This window comes from Spodoptera frugiperda, chromosome 21 (assembly GCF_023101765.2).
Source record: "Spodoptera frugiperda isolate SF20-4 chromosome 21, AGI-APGP_CSIRO_Sfru_2.0, whole genome shotgun sequence".
Classification (NCBI taxonomy): domain Eukaryota; kingdom Metazoa; phylum Arthropoda; class Insecta; order Lepidoptera; family Noctuidae; genus Spodoptera; species Spodoptera frugiperda.
The window spans coordinates 3,896,385-3,915,902 of NC_064232.1; the positions used below are offsets into that span (position 1 = coordinate 3,896,385).

A 19,518-nucleotide genomic window follows, 5' to 3' on the forward strand; every position below is an offset into this window, starting at 1 on the left:
TAATGATACAACAGTTAGAAGTGTGTGTAGTTCACACTGTAAATTATGTATGTGCCAAGGGCCCTCAGACCCTGTTAGCGCTTATCTACCGAGAAATTAGAAAATGCAATATATGACAATGACAATGGTCACAATTTACGTCAATAGGCGGACCCACTCGGCAGTCTATGTAGACTTGTCTCAGCCGAGGAATAGTCGCCAAGCGTTGGCTTTTTGTTTTGTTCAAAGACGCTTCAGTCGTTTGCCGCGTGTACTTCTGGACCCACGCATTATTTGTTTCGTGTCTCGCTCAAGCTTAATAATTAAGGACTTGGAGAAGACGCCTCCCCTCTGTAGAGGGAAGCCGGGAGACGCGCGTGTACAATTGTACCTACATAGAGTGAGGTGCTAGCATAGGGCGCTCTCTAGGGGTTAATACTCTGCTCAAAAGTTTAAAGGAGTTGTCAATAAAACAAATAAAAATGAAATATATCATTTTATTACAACATATTACATAAATTCACATTCAGAAATATACTTCTTTATACAATAAGGACACTGTTCACGATTATATTAAGTTTATAGCTATATTTGAGTCCATTTTTATGACTTTAAAGACTCACTTTGATTTCCGCATAGACTGAGTGGCGCTAGTGTAGTTTGAAGTCGTTTGACTGATATCTATTTAAAAAAATATGTTAATCAGTAATAAAATATTTTTAACAATCCTCTACATAAGAGGGTTTACTAAAATCTCCACGTTCGGAGAAAATAATTACTTTAAATTCGGTTGTGTTTCGGACCTAAAACTATACTAACGCCACCTAGGGATAGCAAAAATCATTTTAACAACTAATTTATTTAGGATCCATATCAATCGATTTTGACCTCTATTCCTTAGCATAAGGAATGAAATTAGAAACAATTTTGCAATAATTTTTATAATTAAGTTAACAGGAATTTGGTCAAAATCGTTTAAATGCAGTGTATAAACATTAATACATAATATATATAGTATAGTTTAACAGCATATAATATTTAAAAAAGAAATAAAACCTAATTTAGCTACAGGGAAATTAATTTCGCTCAGAATTAGGACCTTCACTTTTCAAATAAGTCGGTTAAAAAATAAAATTATCTTTGACAATACATTAGGAAATTTGGGGGATGGATACTAAACTAAACGAATAGTCTACCCTTAGGGTGCTTTTCCACCAGAGATGTGCTATGCTACGTTGCTGTGGATACGCTAAGGTTCCATCAATCATATTCATTGGTATACATAGCTTAGCACCGGTGGAAACGGACTCAGCTCAGCTATGTGTTTTATATGGAAAGATGCGTGCTATGAATGGCTTCCCTACTATACATGTATCGTATAATCAAGCTGCGCATCTTGCTCATATAGCTACATAGCTTAGTATCAGTGGAAACGGTCACATAGTTTCACAACTTTGCTATTATATCTGCTACATAGTACATCTCAGATGGAACAGCACCCAAAACAGAATTAGGACCTCCATTTTCGAAAAAGTCGGTTAAAAATTTAAATTATTTTTGATAATACATTAGGAATTTGGGGGTAGGTCTAAACTAAACTAATAGATAATCTACCCTTAATCCTTAAACTTAAAGGGGTAGGCAGAGTTAAAATAAAGTACTAGACATTTTGTTCCTCTACAGCAAAAGCCTTGAAAATTAAAATCGTCACTGATCGATAATTAATAAAGAATTAAAAAGTTTATAAAGATAATACAAAAGCTATTTATTTAATATCTTAAAGAATTTCGCACAGAAATTTATATGAAATACATATAATATGTTTTTTACAACTTTTGTTCAAAACAAACTATTTTTTGGAAAATTGTAATATCAATTTCAATATTTTTTGTCGCAGAGATTCGTATGACAGCCATTTTAAATACATAATAAATATATAAAATAATAGGAATAATGGTTCAAAATAGTGGTGACCCGGAAGTTTAAAGGTACGCGCCCACAAACCCGCATCGTACGCATCGCACGCTATAGATTTTGTCTTGTTACAAGACGACATTGTGAAGATGGAGTATATTTCAAGAATATCAAATGCAATTGAGCTATGTGTGACTCTTGATATATGGACGGAAACTATGAACGAAAAGAGTTTTTTGGGAGTTACAGTACATTTTTTAGAGAAAACAGCGCTTACCAGTTTGAATATTGCTAGGGAACTTCAGTCAAACCATACAGCCGAGTACATATCTGAAGTATTTAGCAATACTAGTGGTCGAAATTCGACCATATACGATTTAATTTACAATACCACTTAACATACGTTCAAGGATAATTTTTATTTAACTCAAACTCAAACAAACTCTTTTATAAAACTCTATTCATATGAGACGTGAAAATATTATCGCAATGTCTATCGATTTTGACGTTTTGTCAAATACGATCAGATACTATGCATGTGTGTGTAATGTTTTATTTATTGATTTAATGTACTTTATAGGCATTATTTTTGAAAAATATTAGCGTTCTTCACTTCTCCTACACATAAACTATAAGTGTACCAAATTTTATGCTTCTACGTCCGCGCAATTTTCGTAAAAAGCGGTCCAAAGTTTTTGCATCACGTATTAATATATAGATTCTTCAAGATTAGGATATACCACTGTTAAAAGTAAGTTGCGCAGTTACAGACAACGGCGCAAATATGGTTGCCGCGATTAAAAAAAACTCTTGGTGATGCAAAACAGTTGCCGTGTTTTGCACATACAATAAATTTGATAGTAGATTCATCAATCAAAAATGCTTCCACTTCAATAACTGATATTATAAATAAAGTCAGAGATATTGTTAAGTAGGTTAAAAATAGTGTTATACACTCTGACAAACTGAGAAAAATGTTGGAACTCACTGTACTATATGATTAATAGATTTTTAGATATGTTAGTTTACTTTATGTTAGAATACTATTTCTACTATTAGTACTTTTCAATAAAGATTACCAATACTTGTTACGGTTTTCACTAAAAAAATTCCTAATACATTACGATACTAGTAAGTATCGATACTTTGCGATCGATTTTGAGTAGGTATCGATACTTGACGAAGCGATACAGTATCGAGTAAAAGTATCGATACCTCAATGGTATCGTTTCATCCCTAGTCTTGTATAGAAACTAATTCAACTGTGTCCACTGATCCACATCGTACGGACCGCATCATCAGCAATATCGGACCTACATGCGATGCGTAATCATGACGTCATACGGAATGCGTAAGACGGTCTGTGGACGCGTACCTTAAAAAAAGTGTTATCTAAGTATATGAAATAATTAGATTTTTAATTTTCACATCCCGTCATCACCCCTATTTCTGTTAAGTTTAAAAGATATGCCATCATTCCTATTATACATAAAGAATCAATTTAAAACATAATATACAACTATACATATACAATAAACATTGAATCCTGCAAAATGCATCGAAAACCTCTTTTACTTCTAGTTACGTCCCAATTGGGTTTTCGCCTGTAGTATCTCCAATTTCAGTTACTCTAGACTTTTAGTCACAAAAGAATAAGCAGAGTTGTATACCGCCTGACTTTTTTATCACTTTCCAAAAATTTTTTGCGATTTATGTATCATTCAAGCTCTCCATTTTTAAATAAAAAAAAAACCGACAAAATCGCTGGTTAAAATGACTATTATTTTAGAGGAAGAAATAAACTATAATGAGAAACATCGGCTTTTTTCATACTCTTATTGTTTTTTACCGTCTTTCTTCAGTAAGTGTCACCCATTTTTTGTAAAATGTTTTCTTTACTTCATAAATGAAATGTTTGAATGATCCTAAACTCTAAAAAAAATTATGGAAAGTGTTAAAAAAGTCAGGCTGTATACAATGTAACACTCACTTTTTGTCATTTATGTTATAAGTCCCATGTAATAGGGGGTGAGCCTATTGCCATATACAGCGCCATGTAATATTTGATCTAAATTTATTCATTAGTTGTTTATTATTTGGACTGGCTAGCTAAAATTGTGGCTTAATTTATAACCCGTATAAAAATTATATACATACCGTACCTGCCGATAAATATTACACATCAACTTTTTTAAAGAGACTTTTAGGTTTTATAACGCTGCCCCACACCAGGATTTTCTCCTGTGTCGTGGGTGCTTTTACAAACACAAGTTCAGATACACATGACCCGAAACAATCATTTGTGGATCATATTATAAAGTGTTGTTCCGTGCGGTTTTTTTATGGAATAGTGCATTTTTTTATATAATAATATGTTCTTTCGTCTTTATATCTGTGTTCTGTCATCCGTTGTGTTATTTTATTGATTTAAATAAGATAGTTCTTTTTATCTTTAAAAGGCCTATATTTTATTTCTTCATTGTTCTTCCAATCTTTATATTTTTTCCAAAGGTCGATGTGCAATATTTACAACATAACGCTCATATTATCTCAAAGGGGCTAAGCAGAGTACTTATAGTACGTCAACTTTTCACCAGTTACGTTATAAGCCAAATTGTATATAGTGACTCAGGTTTACATGTTTTAAATGCAATGTTTCAGCATTATCTATATACTATAATTTCATTATAGGTTAATAGAAATTTTGACAAATCTTATTTGAAGAAAATTGTCAAGTGATTTTGACCCTTATATAAAACACTATTGACAATCACATACTGTTCAGTAATAAATACTTGGTCAAAAATATTTTTAAATCGCTTCATAAGAAGATTTGTCAAAATTACTAGAAAAAATCAAGCTATCTAATTTAGCCTATTTTCTGTAACTAAAAATAACGGTTTACTCACATAAATTAATTGAGAAAAGCTCTACTAGTTTCGAGTCACAGAGGGACTCTACTTCAGCTCAGACAGTAGGATGCGTGACGTCGCCGCGTCTGCGCACGCTGCTCATGATGAAAAGTCCCTCTGTGACTCGAAACTAGTAGAGCTTTTCTCCATTAATGTACATGAGTAAACCGTGATTTTTAGTTAATTTAGTATGTCTCACGATACCTATTTTCTTTATACAAGTAACATAATGATAATAATAAAAAACAAAGTTATACAATATACATAATTTTTATACAAAAATGTAACTTAAACATAAAATAATATAACATTTTGTAATTCTTAGGTAAAGATAGGTGTGTACTTACAAAAACTTACAACTACTTTCGCCATTTATGTTAATTTCCCCTATTTTGGAAGGAGGACAAATATATTTAATGTAATATATCCAAACATTTTTTTTATGGAACAAGCCGGTAAACGAGCAGACGGATCACCTGATGGTAAGTAATAGCCGCCGCCCATGAACACTTGAAACACCAGAGGCATTACAAGTGCGTTGCAGACCTTTTGGGGGTTAGGAATTTAAAGGTTGTTGGGGGATCGGAGATCGGGATGATTGGGTCTCCAGTAACCTCACTCACACAACGCAAGCGTTACTTCACATCGGTTTTCTGCTCGGCCGTGGTATCACTCCGGTCGAGTCGGCCCATTCGTGCCGAAGCATGGCTCTCCCACACTTAACTTTAATCAAATGTTATTAAGTATGTCATATTTCGGCGGATGAAAGCGCCATGATCACGGATGAAAGAGTTCAAACATGGTAAAAAATAACACTTATTTGGTATAACACACTAATAACACTTTGCCCTCCCCGGGAACCGTAGTAAATGACAAAAGCAGTGATGGAAACTTAATAATTAGAAAACAAACAAAATAGTATTTTAATATGAGATATCTTTAAAAAAATAAGCTAACTGCCGCACTCAGAGGCATTTAATGATTACTTAAACTATTCTTTAGTAACGATTTTTGATCGTAAACTATTGTTGAGACTGGGTTAAGTAACCATTAACGCAGAACGGAGGATTTGCCTTCAACAGTTTCTATTGGCAGTCAAAGACTTAAATGACTCTGAGTACGACGGTAAAACAAATTAAACTTACAATTAAAATAATACATACATAAGTTACATCGTAGCTACTAATCAAATCCATAATTTACTATTGTGTAAAAAAATAAACTAATATGGTTTTACAAATCAATGGTTCCAAGTTTGTAGGCGGCGCTTGCGTTGTTTTTAACTAGGTATGGAGTGGAATAAATTAGTTGCCTTTAAAAAAAAAATTGGTTGTTTTTTAATTAATATTATTTTGTGGCATAACAGCGAAATGAAGTAATCAGAGGGCTTAGTATGATTTAGTTTTACGTTTAATGAGATTGAAACGAGTTCACTTTCGGCGCTGTGATTGGCCTGCGCCAATGAACGAATCAGAACGCCACACGCGATCTTGTTACGAACTCGTTAAACCCTCTGTACCTTAGTACGAGTTTGCTTTTACGATACTGAAACTAGGCGCGTTCGTTGCTCTGATTGGTTGGTTCATTTGAGCCGACCAATCAGAGCACCGAATGCACTCTCGTTCGATTCCATTAAACATAAAGCAAACTCGTACTAAGGATACTGTACTAAACAAGACTTGTTTAGTTTACTTAGAAAAAAACGACATGTAAAAGTACATCATAATCTATATAAAGAATAAATTAAAATTTTAGTCACAAACACCCAGCGCTAGATGGCGTTGTCCTACAAAAACATCGCAAGCGTTCTACCAACATTAGAAAAACAACAACATAGGTACAGACAGGTACGGTGCTACCAACTTAACTGTCAAGTCCGTGGTGCTTACGTTTGATTCTCGCGTAGGGTCCGATGTCGGGGTCCATAACGAAGTCGTAAAGTACCTTGGACCAACTATCGTGGTGGGGCAACGTGTCGTAGAACTCCGGCGCGATGCGGCGTACCTGCGGCGAAAGAAGGGTTTTTAATTGGTTGTAAAGGACTTTCAATCTTATTTGGGATAAGAATAAAGTTGAAAATTTAGTTTTTTGATTAAATTAATGTTTCTATTTTAATGGGGTAGTTCGGCAGGCGAGCAAACGGTATTCACCAAATGGTAAGTAAGATCCGCCCATGGGCAAGGGCACCCACAACACCAGAGGAGTTAGTGTGTTTTATTTTTAAAGTCAAAGCAACCATAAATAGTTGCTGGTGCTCGTTCCAAGGTGTAGCTTCGAATGGAGAAGAAAGAGCAAGAAACTCCATTCATTACTCTTTTAGGGACTTAGGGATGGGGGAAAAGAAATTAAGTCTCCGGTAACCTAACGCTTACAAACCCAACGCAAGCGTTGTTCACGCCATTTTTCTATGAGATGGACAATGTGAATCTCATAATGGACTAGACATTCAAATTTTTGGCAATCACGCCATCTATCGTTCAACACACAAACTAAAACCAACTAAACTTCCATCACCGACCAACAGATGTCGCTCACCTCAGGTAGTTTACTGCCGGGCACCGCCGGGAAGTCGTGATGCTCGTTGTGGTAGCCCACGTTGAACGTGATCCAGTTTAGAGGTCCGTAGTACGAGTAGGTCTCGTACCCTTTCTTGAACATGTAGTGCTCGGCTACAAAGTGGCCTGTGGACGGGGAAATTTTAGCATTAAAGACGGTATGAGTGAAATTGTTTATCCCACAATTAGGCTGTAATATCAATAATCTATACTAATATTATAAAGCTGAAGAGTTTGTTTGTTTGTTTGTTTGTTTGTTTGTTTGAACGCGCTAATCTCAGGAACTACTGGTCCGATTTGAATAATTCTTTTTGTGTAGGATAGCGCATTTATCGAGGAAGGTTATAGGCTATAAATCATCACGCTACGATCAATAGGAACCGAGCAGAGCGGGTGAAACCGCGCGGAAGTAGCTAGTTTTAACATAAATGTCTTATTACAAGGTGTCTCGGGTTAGATTCCCGGGTCGGGCAAACTATTGCTGGGTTTCTTTTGGTTTTTCGAAAAATTCTCAGTAGTAGTAGCACGGAGTCTGGAATTGTGCCCAGAATGCCAGAATGCCCAGTGTGAATAAGGCTCACCCCCTATTACATGGGACTTATGATACACGGTGAAGAGTGGGCGTAAATTGGCATTAGGGCCCTAATGTGCAGGTGCACTTCTGCCTACCCCTTCGGGGATAAAAGGCGTGACGCTGCGTTGCGTTATCGCCTCAATGCGGTTCGGTAAAAAACATAGTTCATCTTTATGAGCGGTGTCTAAATAATCTTAGAAAGTACATATAACTGGAAAAGTCACATTGGTATTTGCCGTTGGTAGGTTTCGAACCACCGCCCACGTAGATAAGAAGCGGGTATCTTGAACTGCCGTGTCACTACGTCACGTATGTATGTATGTATGTATGTAATTAGTCAAGTAAAGTAATTAATGATAACTCACCGGCTACAGGATGAACTCCCATCGCCATTACAGAGCCAAGCAGTAGGTAGCCGAGCGCCTTCCCACCTGAAACATACAAAACATCATTTATAATCTTACTTAGTACATATTATAAATGGGATCACTTCAAAACGGCTGAAGAGACAGGGTAGAAATTTGGAACAGGCGTACATAGGGTAATTTTTATCCCACGGGAACGCAGGCGAAGTCGCAAGCAGAAGCTAGTCATATAATAAAGATGACCTTTTTTGAGGGGGAAATCATCCAATGACTTCTCTCTTCTTTGCCTTGGATGGGGAGAAAAAGAAGAGAGAGGGAGAGAGAGAGACAGAGACAGAGAGAGAGAGAGAGAGAGAGAGGGGAGAATGAGAGAGAGTGAGGGAGGGAGGGAGAGAAAGAGAGATAGAGAGAGGGAGAGAAAGAGAGATAGAGAGAGGGAGAGGAAGAGAGAGAGAAAGAGAGAGAGAGAGAGAGAGAGAGAGATAGATAGAGAGAGAGAGAGAGAGAGAGAGAGAGAGAGAGAGAGAGAGAGAGAGAGAGAGAGTCAAACCCTGACTAAAAACCATCCCGTTCCTACTACTGCTTCGCCTCTGTAACCAGTCAGGTTGTCTGATAACAGATGTGAGCTGACAAGCGCTCCCGCAGTCGTGGGCAAGGCTAGCCATATACATACCGCTAGTAAATGATAAATTATATTTATTTCTGCAAGTAGGTTACAAAATAACACTTTTACACGTCAATCTTTGAAATAACTAGATGAGGCCAGCATTTCATATCAGACTATTCTCTTTTATTTTAATGTGTCAAGCCCGCCACCCTCCCATACTGCTGCAACTCCTGTAAGCCAGGATCTACAGTAGATACAACCATGAAAACACCGGAACATTGAAGTCCGGCGCGTCCCAGGGACATGAATGACTGTCTTGGATCCCGCAACGAAATAAATCAGAAGATATTATTAGAGGAGAAGAAAAGAAAACGATAGTCCGACTACTCTGAGAAGAAATGCCGAAACAAACATCAGAGCAGAAATAACGTATCATATTATGCATGTGAAACTCACCCCAAAGTTTAATAATAACTGCATCGAAGAACAGCTGTATCACCAGGTTGATGAGTTCCATCGGCGTCGGGTTCTTGGGCCGCACGATTAGGGGTCGGAAGCTGTAGAACAGCGGCTGCAGGAACAGCCAGAGCAGCTTGCCGCCGGTGGTACAGAACAGCTTGGCTTCGAGTAACGTCGGGAGGTCCGTGTCTATCACTTCATCGCCTTGGTACTGCAGACAACATTGTTATTAGGAACCGTTCAGTGGACACGTGAGAGTTGAAAATTTTGGAAAAAGAAAGAAAGAAAGAAAAATCATTTATTCAGCACCCGGTCGCGACGCACCAAAACAAAACACAAAAAAAGAAACGAAAGAAAATAAGGAAAAATTAAACAAACATTGATATGTACGTTTGATACATTTTTTCCTTCTTTATAAATATCAGGAGAAATAAAATAGTGCACAGTTTAAAAAGCTTGCAGTGTTCGCTTTTAAGTACGCAACATGTCTTGAATTGGATTCCCATACGTAATTTACGGAATTAAATTGAATGAATGAATGAATGAATGAGGAATCATTCTTTGTGTGATCCACAAATTGTTATTCCATGTCTGGGTGTGATGTGTAAGTGATATTAAGTGTTTGAAATGCACTCACGACACTATATAATATATAAAAAATACTTTGCTCAACTCGAGATTCGTTGTTAGGGAATCGGGGATTGGGAATGGGGGAACAACCAACAACGCAAGCGTCGTTTCACGTCAGTTTTCTGTGAGGCCGTAGTATCACGCCGGCCGAGCCGACCCATACATGCCGAAGCATGGCTCCACATCTTTAGAGGAGAAGAAAATAATTTTAAGTGTGGGAGAGCCATGCTTCGGCACGAATGGGCCGGCCCGGCTCGACCGGAGACCACGGCCTCACAGAAAACCGACGTGAAACAACGCTTGCGTTGTGTTTCGTTGTGTGAGTGAGATTACCGGGGGCCCAATTCCCCCCTTCCCAATCTTCCCCATCCCCATTCCCGAACTACAATTCTTAAATTCCTAACTCCCAAAAAGCCAGTAACGCACTTGTAACACGTCTGGTGTTTCAAGTGTCCATGGGCGGCGGCGATTGCTCACCATCAGGTGATACGTCTGCTCGATTACCGGCGTGTTTCATAACAAAAGAAATAACAATAAAAAATGTACCCTATGATGTTCCAAATGATATTTCTTGAAGCTGATAGACACGGGTAGTCCTATGGGCAGGTTGGCGAAGAACCCGAACAGTTTGTTCGCTAGTGGCCTATTATGGCCGAACGCCAGATTGTGTGCTATTTCATGGATTGCTGAAACAAAGAAAAACATATGTTAAAGTATAATAGGCTACTTTCCTACTAGTCAAATTCAATACTTTTTTCGAAACGTCAAAAACGATATTTTCTATGAACTTTGTATGAAATAGTGCATTATGACGTCATAAGTTTTTGACGTCAAATTAATAGCAGACTTATTTCTAGAAATTTAGCTAGAAAAAATCGAAAATTAAATAGTTCATCAAATTTATGAATGAGAGTGTGATTATTTTTTAATATTTTATTGTATTGAAAAGTTTTAATAATTTATTTTTGACCGAGGATAGTAGCCAATTAAAATAGCTTTTAAAAGCGACTTTGCACGCGGTTTTAGTCTACCAGCCAGTAGACTGCGCGACGTCGCAGTATCTACGCACGCTGCGCATGATGAAGAGTCTCTTTGGGATTGGAAACTTTTCTCCCACAATGTACGTGAGTTAAAGTTAATTTATTATGTCTCACGATAGTTATTGTAAAAGTTTGTTTGTTTGTTGCAACGCATTAATCTCCACAACTGGTCCAAATTACATAATTATTTTTGTGTTGGATAATTAATTTTTCGGGGAAGGTATAAAACATAACGCTACGATCAATAGGAACCCAGCAGAGCCGGTGAAACTGCGCTGGAGCAGTTTGTTTCGTAATACAGAGAGAATAAGATGTGCTATGTAGCTATGCTACAAAGATGCTGCTAAGCTGTGAAACTATGTGACCGTTTCCACTTATACTAAGCTACGTAGCTGAGCCGAGGAAGATGCGCAGCTCGAGTAGGCGATGTATTGATAGTATCCCTACTACCCATAGCACGCATCTTTCCATTAAAAACATAGTTTAGCTGTGTCCATTTCCACCAGTGCTAAGCTACGTATACCAATGAATATGATAGGTGGAAGCCAAACGCCTCCACAGCAGCGTAGCATAGCACATCTCTAGTGGAAAAGCACCCATTTTTTTTTTGATGGGGGAAAATCATCCGATAGGGAGTGTCAGACTCTTACTGACTAAAAACCACCCCGTTCCTACTCCTGCTTTTCGAGCCGGAGCCCCGGTAAACCCGCTAGGTAGTCCGCAGCTCCGGGGAAAAGCACCCTAACGGCCGACTTCACCAATTACTCCGAGATTAGCGCGTTCAAACAAACAAACTCTTCAGCTTTATATTATATTAGTGTAGATAGATGTAGATAAAATATAATCATGACAATAGCCTTTTTTATTAAACCTAAAACATTCTTAGGTACACACTCTTAGAAATATATTTTATTATAGTCTTAGTGATAATAGGTAAGACAGACTAACAGAAAACCTTGAACCGACATACGTAAACATGTCACACGAAATTATACCTAAGTAATAATTATTTAGAGTGCAAGATCAAATGACAAACAAGGATAAAAAAATACTTATATTTTTTACAACTACATAAACCATAATGGCTAGAGCATTAGAAATTATTATTTGTGTAAGAAATAGTTTCGAGAACTTTAGAGAGTGTTAGGATGATTTTCCACCAGAGATGTGCTATGTAGCTATGCTGCGAAGATGTAATAGCTTAGCTGTGGAACTATGTGATATTTTGCACTGATACTAGGCTATGTGAGGAAGATACGCAGCTCAATATGCGATGTATCGACAGTAGGGAAGTCATCTATAGCACGCATTCGTAACACGCCTCCATAACATACATCTTTCCATATAAAAAACATATCATCTATCATATGTTGAACCCTTTTCCACCAGTAGTGGTAAGACATGGTCCTCTTATATAGAGGAGGCCCAATGCCCAAACCAATGACTCCTCCCGCCTCGGGAGAAGGAAGGGCGAAGGCGAGGAATGATTTTACCTCCTGAAAAAAAAAAGACTCAAAGTATTTTGAGAAACTGAAAAAGCCCTTATGTTGAATCTGCTTTTGACCCGTCTAACAGAAAATCTAGATAGACTATTAAAATATAATACATATCTCAGTAATGGTACAACATTAGGTAGGTATCTAGGGTATAATAAAACCCTAGTTTAACTGGTCGCCTACGTGACCAACGGCCTTGTGAATCAATGGATGACTGTCACATACATAATATATTGTTTACTTTACCTACTACAAATACTAGAATTTAGGTAAATATCACGGAGGACACGTAAGCTATCGTAGCGTCACGCCTTTTATCCCCGAAGGGGTAGGCAGAGATGCACATTACGGCACGTATTGCCACTGTACAATGTACTCACTTTTCATCATTTATGTTGTAATTTCCATGTAATGGGGGGTGGGTCTACTACCATTTAAACTGGTCACTATTCCAAACTCCGTGCTACTTACTATTGAGAACTTTTCGAAAAACCGAAAACAGCACGGCAATATTTTGCCGACCCGCGAATGGAAACCCGAGACCTCTTGCCCGGTAGTCTTTGGTAGTTCAGTAGCTCTTAGACGAGAGCGTGGTGGATGCGCGGCCAGTAACATTCTAAGCTGACGCGCCGCCATGTTGGTTACGCAACCAATCTGAAACCAGATGAGTACCTAACTCTAGAGCTGTATACATTTTGTTGGTAACGGCGATTGGTTACGCCACCATCCTGTTTTAATTTTTTAATGGAATAGGGCAAAGGACCAGACTTGTCACCTAATGGTAAGCGATCAGCGCCACCCATGGAGACCCGCAACACCAGAGGAGTCACAGGTGCGTTACCGGCTTTATGTCAAAAGGAGTACATACGCTCTTTTCTTGAAGATTTGAAGGTCTTATCGGTTCGGAAATACCGCCGACGACAGCTCATTTTTTGCTGAAATATGTGCAGCCCTAGTCATAAGTAACGGAAGGGTTTATATTTCTTGATGATTACATGTACTTACCTACCTACCGGCGACATTTTCGAAGAACCACAGGTGTGAAGTTATCGACGCGAATGAATAATACCATTGTTTATTTTTATTTTAGATAAGAAATCTGCCTATAGATAACGACTGAGGTAAAAATAAATCATTTCTATATTTTTTTTTTCATTTGATGGGTCGACGTTTAGCCGGTATCTCATCAGATGGTAAATGCTGCCTACGATGGAGCACGTCTGCCCATCTGTGTTATATTTTCATTATTCTCTCAATTCAACGTTAATTTGTTAAATGGAAAGAAGCAATAAAGAATTAGGGTGCTTTGCCACCAAAGATGTAGATGCGTTTGGCTTCTACTAATCATATTAATTAATCCACATAGCTTAGCACTGGTGGAAACGGACTCAGCTAAGCTGTTTTTATATGGAAAGACTAGCAAACCCGGCGAACTCCGTTTCGCCATCAGATATTTTTATATCAGAGATGGTACTGTACATGAAAATTTTTCCTGTTTTTCTCGTGAATTTTTTCCTGTATTTTCTATACTATAAACCTCACGGAGCCTGAAATCTTTCCAACGAATGCAAAACCGTGGAAATCGGTTCGTGCGTTCTGGAGTTATGGCGTCAGGAAGGAAAACCCGACATATTTTTATACATATTATAGATCCGTGCTATATATGGTTTCCATACTATCGATACATCGCATACTCGACCTACGGGAAAAGGACATTACTCGACCATCGAAGTAAACATAAGCGTAAACACAAACACATTCATGCAAATGTAAACTTTATAAATAGATAATTATGATTCATTTACCGTTAGCTATTACCAAGGCTACTTTTTTCAGTGACATTGCAATATTACGTAATAGTAAAAATATTTTTTGCAACTGAATAATTTAAACAGTCATAAATGGAAAGACTAACTATTAATTTGTGCGGAAAACGTGACGATTCGGTTCTGGCTATCAGATTCAAATAAGGATCCCATGTAATAGGGGGTGAGCGTATTGTCATACACAGGGCACAACACAGTGAGCTGCAAACAAGCTAGTGGCTAGTGGATCATAGGGACTACGGAGCAGGAGTAGTAACGGGGTGGTACTTAGTTAAGCCTTTAACTGCCATCAGAAAACTGCTGAAGGCAAATCCTCCACTAACGTAGGTCACCGGTAACCTACGTGGCAGTTAACGTGTTAATAAGAGTCTGACACTCCCTCTCGCCTCACCCAGGTCTGGGATGATAATTGGATGAGTTTTCCTCTCAAAATCCCCATAATAGTAACTGTTAATTGAATGATTTCATGTTTTCTGTGTCCGAACATAACAAACGACCGTATTTGACGTGGACCTCAGTTGTTTACTATAGACAAATAAGGTACACCTTTCAAGTAAATACACAACTTTATCGTATTGACTGATTACTATTATCGCTGACATGATTTATTTACTCTTTCTCTTAATCCCTGTTACGTGAGGTCATTCCAAAGTCTTTTATTGTCATCGTTCATTCTATGCAATCTTATCTTTAAACCACTTTCCTGCCTCGTACGATCAATCCATCTTTATTTCTGATTGTCTGTGGTTCTCAAAAGGTATAATCTTCAAGGCCCGTGATGTAAACAAGTTGCTTATGTAGGTGTGCTGCTCCGTCGTAGTCGGCATCATCGCTAACTATCAGCACCGATTGTAGACAACTATTCGATCGATTGCTTTCCAATATGGAAAAATTGTTGTGCCTTCCTGTTTTCTGGGATACTTATAGAAAATATTTCTGACAACCTCCATTCTTCGACCAAATGACTGGTGGAAACATACTTTATTTTTTTTATTTTATGGAACGCCGGTAAACGAGCAGACGTATCACCTGATGGTAAGCAATTGTCGCCGCCCATGGACACTTGAAACACCAGAGGCCTTACAAGTGCGTTGCCGGCCTTTTGGAGGTTAGGAATTTAAGGGTTGTTGGGGAATCGGGGATTGGGACAACGCAAGCGTTGTTACATAGCACATCCTACTGACCATAGCTTAGTATCATTGAAATCGGTCAGATAGTTTCACAGTTTAGCTATTACATCTTCGTTGCATAGATACATAGGACATCTCTGGTGGAAAACATCCAAAGAAAGCGGTATTACTCGACCAGCGAAGTATCAAAATTTAATACTACAGGCCTATATGTGTCTGCGGACTACCTAGCGGGTTTACCGGGGATCCGGCTGGAAAGGCAAAAGTAGGAACGGGAACGGGGTAGTTTTTACTCAGTAAGAGTCTGACACTCCCTCTCGCCTTGCCAAGGCGAGAGAAGAAACTGGATGTTCTTCCCGTCTCAAAAATAAAACCTATATGTGTATAGTAAGAAATCCCTCTATGACTCGAAACTAGTAGACTTTTTCTCTATTATTAGAACTTATTAAAAAAAAACCGATATTTCGGCACTGTTGCCATGATCACGGATTAACTCTTTAAATATCACGGAAGATCATGGCGCTTGCAACAGTGCCGAAATATCGGAAATGCCAAATTAAATAAACATGGTAAATATCCCGTAATAAGTTCTAGTGTAGTGACCATGTCAGTTTAAAAACTTTTCTCTATTAATTTACCTAACTGTTCACCCTAAACCAAACAAATGGCCGGTTCCAATTAAAAACAGATGACACATTGACCACTCTAGAATTATCAGTAACAAGTATTCACAAATCTATTCCTACTTCATACGTTAATAGCCCGATAATGTTCGCGTGATATGACACATATTTCAAGTGCCCTGATCATTGGAAATTGGCTGATAAACTCGATAGGGCTTATCTCTGTATTGTACACAAGAGAAGCAGGTGTCAGGTGGTGGTGACGACAGGCGTTGTTGTTGCATACCTTCACTCTATAAACAAGTGGTTCTGAAGGGTTGTTCAAGTCTTAGTACCACTTATTGGTGGTTAAAACTCTTCCGTAGATAATAAGGGGGCTTTCAACCAGGGATGTGCTATGCTACGTTGCTGTGAATGCGTTTGGCTTCCATTAATGATATTGATTGGTACATATAGCTTAGCACTGGTGGAAAAGGACTCAACTAAACTATGTTTTATATATGGAAAGATGAGTGAGATCGCATACTGACACCGTGCATCTTTCTCATTCAGTTACATAGCTAGTATCAGTGAAAATGGCCACATGGTTTCACAGCTTAGTTATTACTAATATAATCTTCGTAGCATAGCTAAATAGTACATGCGTCGTCACAGCGTGGCGTCATTTTCAATATACATATTTTTATGCACTTGTTATCGGTGGCAAAACAAGTAGAGCCGTTGTCTATATGTGATGGTAAGCAATCAATAATAAAAAGAGTAACGATGCAGTTTCTTGCTCGTTCTTCTCAATTCGAAGCAACACTTTGGAACGAGCGCCTAGCTTCACTGACGGACAGACTGACGGACAATTCAATTTGACGTTTCAAAAGTTTCTAATTTAGGATTAATTGAAATAAATGCTTTGACTTTGATCGGCACGATCCGTAGAAATCCGCAACACTAAAAGCGTCAAATGCATTTCTGGCGTTTTACAAAGGTATATTAACTTACCCAACATGAGAGAATGGTTGATGACTCCACCGAAGCAGTAGGCTACCACCAGCATCAGAGGCCAGCTGAGCTGTACCACAAAGGGTAGGGAGATGATCTGGACTAGTACCATCAGTGTTACCACCCATTTGAAGTTCGGATCGTAGCCAAACAGCTTCTTGATTTGAGGATATTTTTCTGTGGACAATGAAAAGGAACATTAAGTATTTTAGAGTAAAAATAAACATCACATCAACAGCCTATAAGTGTTTAATGGTGACCAAAGACTTCTTCTTGGACTCGGACTTCCGCTTGCTTCTGATCAAACTTGTTATCAGAAATTATAAGCCCAAGCCATACTCCGGTTCTCGAATCCGAAGTTTCGTTTAATCTTCGGCCGTAGGTTTTATTGATTTACTAACAGAATTACTTGAAATAACGTTTTATTTTTAATTTCATATCAAAACCTATTTATTTATTTTCATTTCATTCGATCATTTTTGTTCACAAAAGTTCGCAATAAATAGAATTGTACGTAGTATGCAATCAGCGAAGTTTTTTCGTTCGTTCGTTGAATTAGAGTAGGCCCCCTGGTTTCCTCACGATGTTTTCCTCCACCATTAGTCAGTGGTGTCTAAATAATCTTAGACATCACATATACCTCGGAAAACGTCACATTGGTACTTGCTGTAAGTAGGTTTTGAACTGGCATTGTCATTTATGTGAAGCGGGCATCTTAATACTCCCGGCCGCTACAAAAGTTGCCACTTTCAGCTATAAATCGAAAATTACATAGATCCTATGTTCTGTACCCTTAGTATGAGTTTACATACTTGCACTTATCACTCGATCAATTGCAATCGTATCAAGTGTTTACATTCTCATAGCGTTAGTATGTCCTTTAATTGATACGACCTATTTCAAATACGTTTCGATAAATTTTCCATCCGAGTACGTTAGATACAAGATTACTACAGTACCTACTTTAAAATAATGGTTATGAGTCATGGATGTAGGGATCACGTTTTTGGCTCCATGAAGGCATATTATGTTCACATTAAAGTGTGCGAGAGCCATGCTTCGGCTCGAAAACCGACGTGAAACAACGCTTGCGTTGTGTTTCGTTGTGTGAGTGAGGTTACCGGAAGCCCGATTCCCCCTTCCCAATCTTCCCAAACCCCGATGCCGCAACAACCCATCCTTTTTCCTAACCCCCAAAATGTCGCAACGCACTTGTAACGCTTCTGGTGTTTCAAATGTCCATGGGCAGCAGAGATTGCTTACCATCAGGTGATACGTCTACTCATTTAATGGTGTGTACCAAAAAAAAAAAATTAAACATTTTGAGTCCCATACAGTAGGAGGCGTTAGGTCTAATCACATGCAGCAGAGTTCAATTTAATATTCTTAAGGCGCTTTTCGATCAGAGACAGGACCGCGGGTGAAACTGCTAGCAGAAGCTAGTAATTTGAGCGCTTTGAGCAAGCGCTTTTAAAGTGTGGGAGAGCCATGCTTCGGCACGAATGGGCCGGCTCGACCGGAGTGATACCACGGCCTCACAGAAAACCGACGTGAAACATCGCTTGCGTTGTGTTTCGTTGTGTGAGTGAGGTTACCGGAGGCCCAATTCCCCCCTTCCCAATCTTCCCCATCCCCATTCCCGAACAACAACCCTTAAATTCCTAACTCCCAAAAGCCGGTAACGCACTTGTAAAGCCTCTAGTGTTTCAAGTGTCCATGGGCGGCGGCGATTGCTTACCATCAGGTAGGTAATACGTCTGTTCGATTACCGGCATGTTTCATAAAAAAAAGCGTGGTGCTCTAACCTTATCCGTATAAGAAGAGGCCTTTGGTCAGGAGTGGCCATTTATAGGTTGTTGATTTATGAATTACTTTATATAAATTAGTATTGCCCCACAATTAATTCCTTACTAATATAATTAAATGCGAATGTCTGTGTGTATATTTATACTGGCATACAAATTAAGGGGAATACCTGCCAGGCAAATTGTTCTGAAACTCTCAGTCACGGATAATTATGAACATAACAACAGACCACTAATTACTTGTAGCTCACTTCATTACTTAGGAGAGCACTAATAGTGTTTAATTGTTCTTAACTAGCTAGACGGTGTTACGTATAGAGTATGTAGATGGCCATATTTTGTTCAAACATCCTAATCTTGCTTGGCTTTTTATAATTTCTCTGCACCACATTATAATGATAGCATCACAAAATAAAGGTGACTTATTTTTAAGAGGGATAATTATCCAATGACTTCTCCCACCTTGGATAAGACGAGAGTGTCAAACACTGGCTAAAAAGTAAAATCCTCCTCCTTTAAGTCGAAGCCCCGGTAAACAGTTAAGTCGCCCGATAAGTAAAAGCGTGAACCGCCAATTTTATTATGTCGGGACCTTTTCCTAAGTCTGGAA

At 38.3% G+C, this 19,518-nt stretch overlaps 1 protein-coding gene and 1 long non-coding RNA gene across 9 annotated transcripts in view; one reads left to right on the forward strand and one right to left on the reverse strand.

Moving 5' to 3' along the window:
* Positions 1–19,518, forward strand: part of LOC126912019 (uncharacterized) — a 111,205-nt gene that overhangs the window by 49,672 nt on the left and 42,015 nt on the right. The window lies entirely within an intron of this gene.
* Positions 5,761–19,518, reverse strand: part of LOC118280447 (sphingolipid delta(4)-desaturase DES1) — a 36,433-nt gene continuing 22,675 nt past the window's right edge. Inside the window, exons 2-7 of the mRNA XM_035600483.2 lie at positions 17,104–17,280; positions 10,542–10,681; positions 9,363–9,576; positions 8,300–8,365; positions 7,341–7,486; positions 5,761–6,809 (exon numbers count right to left, since the gene is read on the reverse strand). Coding sequence (XP_035456376.1) covers positions 6,669–6,809; positions 7,341–7,486; positions 8,300–8,365; positions 9,363–9,576; positions 10,542–10,681; positions 17,104–17,280 — 884 coding nt within the window. The 3' untranslated portion in view covers positions 5,761–6,668. The remainder of the gene's footprint in view (positions 6,810–7,340; positions 7,487–8,299; positions 8,366–9,362; positions 9,577–10,541; positions 10,682–17,103; positions 17,281–19,518) is intronic.